This window comes from Puma concolor, chromosome C1 (assembly GCF_028749965.1).
Source record: "Puma concolor isolate L17-30 chromosome C1, mPumCon1.1.hap2, whole genome shotgun sequence".
NCBI classification, from domain to species: Eukaryota; Metazoa; Chordata; class Mammalia; order Carnivora; family Felidae; genus Puma; species Puma concolor.
This window is the reverse complement of record NC_141674.1, coordinates 131,086,633-131,098,083: the sequence shown is the minus strand read 5'-3', so window position 1 is coordinate 131,098,083 and position 11,451 is coordinate 131,086,633. Positions and strand designations below refer to the sequence as shown.

The 11,451-nt window shown below is 38.1% G+C and overlaps 1 protein-coding gene across 1 annotated transcript in view; it reads left to right on the top strand.

Moving 5' to 3' along the window:
• The first annotated feature begins 230 nt into the window (after positions 1-230).
• NXPH2 (neurexophilin 2) overlaps positions 231-11,451 on the top strand; it is a 112,854-nt gene continuing 101,633 nt past the window's right edge. The window contains exon 1 of the mRNA XM_086718487.1: positions 231-376. Within this exon, the coding sequence (XP_086574613.1) occupies positions 326-376 (51 nt within the window). The 5' untranslated portion in view covers positions 231-325. The remainder of the gene's footprint in view (positions 377-11,451) is intronic.

The window sequence follows — 11,451 nt, the reverse complement described above, 5'->3', positions numbered from 1 at the left end:
CCCAGACCCCGGAACGCCGGAGTCCCGGGCACCCCTGGAGCCCCGCGTAGCGTGCGGGTCTCGAGCGGCCCCACACGCTCCTTTCCAGGCCCCCTCCAAGGAGTGGCGCGCGGGGGGCCCCAGAAGCACCTCCCGCCAGCCCGCCCTCCCCCCTTCACCTTGCCCGCCCGCCCACCCGGCCCGCGCGGCGCGGCGCTGCGCTTGGATTCCGGGAGGAAAGCGCCGCACAGTGTCCCTGGCGTCTTCAGTCCTGCCCCTCGAAGTGGAGATGCGCGAGAGGCAGGCAAGGGCGCGCAGCTCGTGAGACGCCGCGCCAGCCGGCACCATGCGCCTGCGGCCGCTGCCCCTCGTCGTGGTCCCCGGCTTGCTGCAGCTGGTGAGTGTCCGGCGGGCTGCGCGCCCCACGCGCTGGGGACGCGTTTCGGCGGGAAAACCGCGCGGGTGGCCGACTCGGAAGCCGAGCCTGGGGCTTCATGGGACCTTGGGGCTAGGAGTGCGCGGAGTGGAAGGAGTTTGGGGTTGCTTTAGGGGTTAGAGGGGAAGGATCGCAGAATGGAATAGAGGGGACCTGGAGGCGGATGAGGGGCTTAGCAAGGGTTGGGACTTGAGAGCTGGGGTAAAGTAGGCGGAAAGTGGCCGGGAAGAAGGTGCGAGAGGGGATGAGGGTACCGGGATACGATGAGAATGGTCTGAAAGATTTGCCTCCAGCCCAGAGTTTGAGGGGCTTGGTGGTCTTTATATTTCACATGGTATTTTGCCCAGATGTCCGCAGACACTTCTTTCAAACCCTGACATCGTGCCTCCTTGTTTTTAGGGTCAGAGGCTCCAGGCTAGGGGAAAACTTAAGCAAAGGACCGATTGGGGGGTGGGGGGTGGGTGGGAACGCAGACCGGATTTCTCTTCGTTTTCCGTCCAGCGCTGGGGACTGGGATGGGGATTTCTGCCGGTGGGGATGCAGGATCCAACTTTCACGCCAAAGTCCACCCTGGAGCCCCCTCTCGGGAATCTCCAAGCAGTATGTTACCAAAGACCTCTGCTGCCTGGTCTGGCGCCTGAAGGGGCTCTAAGGAATATGAAGGGTATTAGAAGGTGGTTCAGGGTTTGCCAGCGAGGCTTTGGGCGACTGCTCGCGTTGTAACTATCTTCTCTCCTCGCTTTTCCCGCGTGGCGCCGTGCTCGCCTCCTTCCGAAATATACCTACATACTGTATGTATTGCTAGTTAATTCTATGTCAGGGAGCCACCAGTAAAAGCGTCAAGAGGACCACTTTTAAAGTAAAATTACAGAAAGGGACTGCTTTCGCCTGTGTGATGGTTTTCTCCTGCTCTCTTGGCACTTACCTTGATACGGTGCTGTTCAAGAGAGCTTTCTCCAGATCCCACGCTTTTTGGTCCTCATACTTAAGATTTTACCCAGTTAGCTCCGGGCTGTTAAAAAAAGGTTAAGGAAACCAAGCGCTTGGAGAATGACGATGTCTTTCTTCTCTTCTCTTCTCTCTTTCTATTATTTCCTTCTGGAGGGTAAGAACAAGTAACTTACGAAAGTTTCTCTATCAGATGTATGATACTGTAGATGCAGAGATACTTTGCAAGTTTGGAGAATGGAAGGGATTCTAAAAGGTCTTAGTGAAGGGGAGAGGATAAGAAAGAGCCTGGCCATTCTCCTTACAACAGAGATTAGCTCCACTTGCACAGCATTAAGTGAGAAATTCTTCAGTGACATCAAGAGGAAAATGCAGTGGTGTTCCCAGATGTCCTTCAGTGAACCATCACATGCTGCCTATATACAATACTGCATGTTACAAGACATTTTAAATCTAAGGCATTGTGCATGCAACATATATGCCACATCAGACTTTAGTGTCACTTGCTTTTTCAAATGTTTAAGCTGGATTCCAATAAAAGGTGATCTGGTCAGCAGCATTTGTGTGGTGTGTGTAAGTGAAACTAAAAGCCTGAGGAAATCAGGTACTTAGGTAAGGTCTTCAGGATATCTTCATGAATCTCTTAGTTCGTTAATTTAATTTTGCATTCAGTGACCATGAACTGTGTATGTGTACCACTGTGTTAGACTCTTAAAGATGAGGAAATACATTTGGGCATCTGTTGGGAAAAAGTTCTCCCATCAGCTGCTATACTGGAAATGTTAGATTCTTTTTTTCTCACACCACCATAGTCAATAGGGAATAGGAAATACATCTTGAAGGGATTATATACCCTTCTTAAGAGCTAGATTCTAATATTACAGCATGGATTGATTGATTCATTTTTAAGGAAGCTTATGTCAAATTCTAATCCGTTTTTGGATTGTGCTTGGGTTGTAATGTTTTTTTTTTTTCCTGGAGCACTTTATCATGGTAAGTGAGGTGGGAGCTGCAGCCCTGTGATAAGCCCACATTTCTTACACTGCCATCCTTTTGGACAATAAAAGGCTGTTTACATTCTCCACATTCTTAGAGCTGTTTCCAGCCTTATAACACAAGGAGGTTACCGTGTAAAGGAAAACAGAGTGGCTTAGGAGGGTGGATCTAAATGAAAACATTCCCCAATCCCATCATGTACCCCACCCCAGCAGGTATAAAAAAGGGCAGATCTAATTCCACCCTTTGGGTGGCTCACAGCTTTAGTCTACCTTTTCCAGCTGATATTGAACTGATTTGCTAAGTCCTAACAGCAAGTGGATAACATGTTTTCTAGATTTGAAAACTAGTCTTTTAATTTTCTAGGAACTAGAAACATATGTAGTTAGTAGAGGTGCCATTGGGGAGGTGGGGGGGGGGAGGGGCGGGGCAAGGTTGGGTTATTGCTGGAATCGGCTTTTACTTTTTCATCCATACTGGCAACCTGAAGAATATACTTTTTAAAAAATGCTAAATATTTTAAGTGAGTAGTGCATTCATTTGGGGATGTTGAAATTTAATTTTAAGAAAATTGCCTTTTTCATCAAAAGCAGTCACAGGGAGTTGGGTCTAAATAAGTCACTAACCACCTGATACTGGTACAATAGCTAGAATGTTTTTACTTGTTTTTTTAATACTTAAAATTTTTAAGAAAACAATAAACTGAATTGATAAATATTGCAGGCAACCTATGAAGTATGTGTGTATGTTACTTGTCCCTGCCCAGTTTTCCTTGCCTGCGTGTGTCCGGTGTTTTAACAGATAGGTTACTTTCCCTAATTAACAGGATTACTAGGCATTTGCAAAATTTAAATATCAATCCTGAATGTATTATTTTCTCTGAAATCCTTATTCAGCAACACATTCTTTATTACAGTATTAACAGCGCATTATTTCTTTTCTGCCATCTAATGATGAGAAAATTAGCATTTGAAATTAATATTATAATACAATGAGTGTTATTTCCTGACATGATACAAAGACTTTGCCAGATGACAACTTCTTACAGATTTACATGATAATGTGTAACTCATAACAAGTGTGATTTTTGCCTTTAAGTAAAAAGCAGATTGTAAAAAGATTAAATTTGAATTTAAATGCATTACTAGCTTGAGTTTAAGATAAAATTCAGTGATCATTTTTTAAATAAGTTTGTTACACATTTCAGCTTGTTTTCTGTGATATAATAATTTTATAAAGTAAAATATAAATTAGAAGTGATGTAAGGTAGCGAATTTTTAGAATTCTATAAAATCAGAATATTTGTGATGCAGGTATTACAATTTTAAGTTCATCCTCGTAGAATATCATCCCACATAAACTTACTAAGGGTGTTTTGTTTATCCTTTAACAAGTTAATAATTTTAGTATTTGTTTAGTACAATATTTATACTACATATTTATTCTCAGCTCTATATTTACAAAAAGTGGTAACTCATGACTGTCTTCCATTCAGAAATCACAATTTCTCTCTTAGAGTTCTGATCAATAAACATCAAAACAGTATTTTCTAGTGTAGGATCAATAGTTGTCTGTTGGCTAGATGGCAATGCACAGTAGAACTACTGCCATGTCATGGTTACGACTTAGAGTTGGCTGGGCATTAAAATTAATTCCTCATTAAAAGCATCATTATCTTAGACATTTTTAAAGATGAGACTCAGGATCACACAGAAGCCCTCCATTCTAGCCACTCTTCCAGTGTAAGTTGTGTCCCCTTGGTCTGTTCTGAGATTTATGTTATCTGGTTCAGTTTTAAATGCCTTTCACACAGGAAACTGACTCCTCTTGGGAACTTATTTTATAGCTTAATAGATTTCCAAATGGAAAAGAAAAGCTTTCTTAATCTTTGTTCTGTTTTGCTTTGTTTTTTAATATTCTTTTCTCATTGTTTTTGATTAATGGTCAAAATGCTAAATAAGGCAGAAGGCTTTCTGAAAAACCTTTTAGAGGTTTTACATTGTCAGCTTAAAATGTGTAGCTCTTGCAAATCGAATGAATTAAGAAATGTTGATTTTATAATACGTTGCCCACCTTTTACCTATGAAGGATCTAATCAATACACTTTGAATGATTTAGACATTTAGCGGTAGCGATCAACAGTGAATATCAATGTGTCAAGGGTTGTGATTTCGTAAAAGCTCTCTGACGTCTCTTACTGTTTACATATTCTGCGGACTCCTTTACCTGAAGCATTGCTGGGTAAGATTTGAAAAAAGAATTATAGCTGCACACTCAAGTGCCTACAGTTAGGGCTGTGTCAGCGTTTCTGTAAAGAATCTCATTTCTATCTTAGCCATAAGCATTATTGCCGGTAAGAAGTTGGCATTTAATATCTGGATTTGGGAGTCAATTATTTTAAAGCTGCTTTAAAAAATTGGACCAAATGATTTTGGGCACTCACCCATGTGAGGCTACTCTTTCAGTACTCTTATAGTATGCAACAAACTAATTTCTATATTATTTTGGCCCAGAGGTTATAGTGTTTAACGTATTTTAAATAATCCTTTCCCAGTTAACCTGTTTATTGCATCATTGTAGGATTTTGTAACATGACTTCATCAAGAGTGTTTTTAATGGTGTCAAATTCAGATGCCCTAATGATTGTTTTTATGAGTCTTTATTTGCTAACAATCTACTTAAATGTTTTACTATTTTTGATATGACCAATGGTGTTGATGACATCTCTTTATGTTGATGGCATTCTTTATTTCAAAACCCTGTTCAATAAAAAAGGATCTACAGCAATTTACAGCATGGAGTTTCATACTATAGAAAGAATCCTAAGATAGAATTGATTGAAAACTTCTATTCTATGTTATTTTTAATGTATGAAAATCTAGAAAAAAACCTTAAAACAAATGTTTGGTTCATTGTGCTCTAAGATCAATATATAATAAGGAATTCTGTTTCTTTATGGAACGACCATTAAAAATTAAAGTTTCGTTATTTAAACCCAAAAGCCATAGAACATATTTTCCTTTTTCCTAGCCAGTCATTCAAGAAATTAAAATAGTGTCTTTAAAATTGCATTCTTGTGAATTTTGTCTTTCTTAGGCAATGGTCATATGGTAAGAGACAAGGGAAGTTTTGTACTCTTAAACTACAATAATAACGTTCTCTGAGATTTGCATATACTCACCCTTTTCAAGTTTCTTTTATATGGTTTATCACGTTCTATTCTCCCAATAAAACTATAAGATCTAGAAGGATGTCTTAAACGTTTCCATTTTGAACAATGCATTTGGTGTTCCATTTCTAAATAAATTGTACCCTCAACAAATATTGACTGACTGACTGTTTGAACCCGGACTACACACCGAGACAATAGCAGATGTTGAGGACATAGCAGCCAACAAAATAGGACTGGCCTGAGAGTGTGAGTGTGTGAATGTGTGCACATACATGTGTGTGTATGTATCTTGGGCAACTCATTTAACAACTTCAAACCCTTCATCTGTAAATGAAGTCATTAATGATAAAGTGGTTGAAAAATGATTTCTGGCATCACTCTCCTTTTTTTAATACATGGTAACAGTGTTTCTGGATTTTTCTTTTTAGGAATTACATCTTTAGTTACTGTACAATTTAAAGTATGTCTTACAAACATATTGTTTTAAATATAAATTTTACTTTGAGTTTATGCTGTTAACCACATCACAAAGGATATGTATATTTAGAAGTAGATTTAAAACGCTGCAAGATTGACTAATGTTATCCCTGTTATGGGAAGGGAAAATTAGTTGAAAGTAGGCAAAGGGAATTGATGAACATTTATTTAACCCATATAATCAACCAAATCAATAAAATTTAAATTAAAATTGTGCATTCAGGCTCTTTCCCCTCTATACTATTTTTAAATTGTAAACTACTAACATCTAGTGATTACTTTAATTTAAATAAATAGTAAATTGACTCTCAGTAAAATTCTGATTATTAAGATAAACAACATTACAGTTTAATACTGTACTTCAACCAGAAAAAAGATCATATGACTTTTGTGTGCCTCAATAGAATCCAGCCTATTTGACGCAGAAATACTTTTAATTACTAAGATTTCAGGAGTTCAGATGTAAATAGTACAACACTTTTAAAAGAAAACCAATAAAGAGCTGGTATGTGAGACCCTATCAAAGATGGAGAAAATGTCAGTGGTCATAACTTTAGGCAACAAGCCATCTGAAACAGGCTGACTAGTCCTGGGGATCAGTCCAGCTATACTTGAAACAATGTAAATGTCTAAAAACGAACCCTGACTTTGTGATATTGCTGTTTGGACCAAATAAGGTGATTCTAGGGTCAAAAAAACACTCATTTAAATCTCTTCATGCAAGAATATGCGAGATTGTGATTTTCAAGCATTGTAATATAATACTGACACTTTTAAAATCTCTCTCATCAATTTTACCTTAAGTTACCTAGCATGTATATATATTCATTCAAAACAGTAATTAATTTAAGAAATAGTCTAGATGATTTGCAAGGAAAGACCACATGTTTAATTTATATGGTTATATGAAGTCCACGTGATTTCCATTCCAGAATTCTACCCCTCTTTTGTGTGTGCAGGCTTAACCGGTGAAAGTGCTCTATTGAGTCTGACAATCTGCACAACATTTTGAACGGATAATGTCTACAGTAAGAGAATTGAGACTCAAAAGAACTGTTTAACATTTTGTAGTAATGATAACGATAATTTTTATTAGCAAAGTTTTGCATTTTGATAATCCACGATAGAAGACAGTTGGGGTCAGTATAAGAATATTGCTATGGAAATAAAAAAGGAGGTGAAGTTTTCAAAGGTGTGTTTTCCATAGTCGTGAATTTACGTGTTGCTCCTATGTTGATGACTCCCAAATTTGAACCTCAGTCTCTACCCTGTTGTTCAGGATCCAAGGCCACATCTCCAGAGCTTACTGTTCATTGTAACTTGGATGTTTTACTACTCTCTCAGCTTAACATATTCAAAGCCACACACATCTTTCCTGAACAAGTTCCTTACACTATTCATGGGTTTAGATCTTGAGGTCACCTCTTCCCCCTTTTTAATGTCTGGTATCCTTGTATTCAGACAAGTGACTTGGAATAAAGCACTACATGGTTTACTACAGTCTTTCACACATGTGATCTCATTTTATCTTCACATCAGCTTGAAAAGGTAACCAAAATAATAGTTACTGCATCCACTTTACAGACGAAGAAACAAAACCTTTGAAGGTTTCAGAGATGGACTGTAGACCAGAAAAAGATAAAACTTGAATCATGTACCTAGTCCAGCTCTTAGGTCAGGCAGCATCCATTTGTAGCAGAAGACTGTGAGATCTGTCTTTGATGTCCTGAATGATAGGCTTGAGAGACACTTCTAGGAAATGTCTCATTCTGTTCAGTGTCCATGCTGTGGTAGAAACCTCAACTCATTCATTTTAGGAATGTTTTAAACAGTTTCTCATAAAGTCAAAGAAGGTAAACACAACAAACAGATTCTTGGATCATGTCCCTTAATCAGGAGTTCTATTTAGGACTTAGCCTCATAGAGTTTGCCAAGTACTTTGGCTTTTATACAGCTTTAGGGTTAAGTTGTTGGCTAAGTAAATATGGTTCCAGTTAAGATCAACAGAGGATTTGAGAGTTCCTCTAATTTCTCAAGATCTCAACCTGTACCACTTCAGATTGAAAAGATGAAAAGGAAGAGAGTGAAAAGTCTTAATTTCTATTAAAGGCCATTTAATCCTGGTTGTCTAATGGGCAGGCAGGAATATGAGAAGGAGCCTGGGGGATGGGGCGGGGCTACCTAGTAGGTGCTCACACTGGTGCAGAACTTGCAAGCATTCATATTTAATTTTGCTTTACCAGTAGCATACTTCCTCTTGCTCTCTCTTCCCTTTCTTACATTTTATGAAAATATGTATCTTATCATAAAGGTAATAATATATCATAGTAGATTTTGTTGGCTGTCCACCCAGATCTCTTTGAAATGTTGAAAAGACATTTCTATGGACCACCCCTGTAACCTTCATTCCCCACCCCCAGCCTCCACCTTTTGGTTTCTATTCTAACACTGGGCAACTGTGACTCTCCTTCAGAGGAGCACCCCAGGTGTTGGTGTTGATGCACCTTGCCGGAGAGCACTCAGAGTCGCATTGTCCTGTTCCCTTCCCACCCCCTTCAGCCAGCTCTTAACAGATAAGCGACTCACAGGTGCCAGGGTGTGAAAAGCCACGTTCCCTTGCTCTGAGATGTAGCAGAATGTTCTGGAGTTCCCTTTGAGGCAGCACGCCGAATCTACCTCAAGTGCATTTTGCTTGAGATCACATAGTTCCATGGCTACCTTCCATTCTCTGACCTGCGGCCTCTCTCCCTTACCCGACTTCCCTGAAACCGCTTCATGATAAATCACTTGCATTCAAACACTTGTCTCAGGATTTGCTTCTGGAGAACTCAACCTCAGATTTCTGTTTAAATTTTTTTTTTAATATTCATAAAATTTAAAGTAGCCATTCTCAGCCTTGTCTGCTTTCTGCCTTCTTGCAGTTAGAGATAATCACTACTAATAATTTAATGTATATTTTTCCAGAAATTGTGGGTATATATGCTTTTATCATAATTATAACAATACAATATTCTGTAACGTATTTTTAATACAATAATATATTGTGGCCATTTTTATGCAATATAGAACAACTTGTATTTTTGAGCATTCATAGTATTTCACAGCATTGACATACCATAATGTATTTGATTAGTCCCTTATTAATATTTTGATTGTTTTTAATTTTTTTAGTATATTTGTGAATATATAAAATGAATTCCTAGAACTGAAAATACTGGTTCAATGCTGGGAATGTACAATATGGTTTTTGGTAAATATAAATTACCCCCTAAAAGACTATACCAAAATACAGTACCACACACAGTGTATTTGCATATCTATGTCCCTATCTGAATAGTGTTTTCCCTCTTTTTTTTTTTTTTAACTTTGCTAATCTATTAGAGGAAAACACCTCATTGTTTATTAGGAAGGTAACGTGTGTTTTCATATTTAACCATTTGTATTCTTACTCTTATAAATTTTCTTAATTTTTCCATTTTTTTCTACAGCTTTAAACTTCAATGTTTTTTTAATTTTGCTTTTGCGCAGTTGTTTATTTTATTATTCTTGGACATTTTATACATTGTAGGACTGTTGTGGACACTGTTTTTATGCCTGACATTTAAAAATTATATTTTGCTGGAATATAAGGAAATATATTTATTTTCATATATTTGTGTTAAATGAGTAGAACTCAGAAATGTAATTTCTGAAGTAATTTTTATTTTTAGTAATTCTTAATTTGATTCTCCTGGATTTTATGTATAGACAATTATATTATCTATAAATAATCTTATATTTGGCTCTTTCTATTAAACACTGATGCCTCTTGAATTAAAATTTATTCTCCTAGCGTATGGAGTAGAAGCTTCAGAATATTGTTGACTAACACTGGAAAGGTAGGTATTTTTTTTCATATTTCCAACTGTAATGTAAACTTTACTAAATATGATGTTTCCTTTTAGCTTCTGATAATCAATCAAGATTAAAATAAATTTGTTGATCATAGAGGTCGATATGAGATATGTTTTCAGCATCCTTCAAAATGATCATTTTTTTAAAAAAATGCCTACCTCTTTATGTTTCTTATTTATGAATAGTTATCCTAATAAACTGCTTAAACCAAGTTAAATTCTCTGTATTTTACTGTATTTTTTTTTAAATTTTTTTAAAGGTTTATTTTTGAGAAAGAGAGAGATAGAGTGCTAGCAGGGGAGGGGCAGAGAGAGAGGGAGACACAGAATCCTAAGCAGGCTCTAGGCTCTGAGCTGTCAGCACTACTTGTCAGCCGGGCTCAAACTCATAAACAGTGAGATCATGATCTGAGCTGAAGTCAGACGCTTAACCTACTGAGCCATCCAGATGCCTCAAATTATCTGTATATTAATACACTGATACATGTGTTTTTATATTGTTAGTATTTTGTTTAGGAACACTATTCATAAATAAAATATAGGAAAAGTGTAACACAGCAGGTTTTGCATTAGGATTATTCAAGGATCATAATTAAGACTTCTATTTATTTTTCTCAGTTCTGGGAGATATTAAAATAGTTGAGAATTGCTTTCTCTTAGAAGTTTGTTAGGGGTTATTTAATCAATTTGAGCCTTTTTGTTTTAGGAGAGATCTTTTATTTTCTTTTTAGAGAAGGAAAGCGCGAGTGCGAGCAGGGGAGAATGGCAGAGGGAGAGGGAGAGAGAGAATCTTAAGCAGGCTTCATGCTTAGCATGGATCCCGACATGCGGCTTGATCCCATGACCCTGGGACCATGACCTGAGCCTAAATCAAAGTCCGATGCTCAGTCCACTGAGCCACCCAGGTGCCTCAGGAGAGATTTTTTTTTTAATGTTTTAAATTTTTTTTTTTTTTTTTTTTTTTTGGCGGGGAGAAGGGGCAGAGGGAGAGACCCACACACACAGAATTGGAAGCAGGCTCCAGGCTCTGAGCTGTCAGCACAGAGCCCTACACGGGGCCTCAAATTCATGAGGCGTGAAATCTTGACCAGAGTTGAGGTCTGACACTTAACCAACTGAGCCACCCAGGTGCCCCAGGAGAAACCTTTTATAAACATTTCATTGTCATTATGGCTCCTTCTCCTTTCAGATTTTTTTCTTCAGCCCTTATGGAATCGCTTTTATTAATTTTAAAAGAAAATTATGCATTTTTGCATATCTTCAGATTTATTTAGCATAACATTATATATGTTCTTAACTTAATTTTTAAAAATTTACTCCACACTTTTGTGAGTCCAATATTTCCCCCTCAAGTTTGTATGTTTTGTAACAGGAGTAGGGAACTGCCTTCATTCCCTCTCTAGGTCTACTGCTGTAACTGGAAGCTTTCTGTGGCAGATTCCATGGTTAATTCTATACAGTCCAAGGTGAATGAAGCCTCACATTAAGGGGTGAGCCTCCAGGCCGCGTCCTCTTTTTGCTCATTAGAGGACTTTGCGGCCACCTGGGAG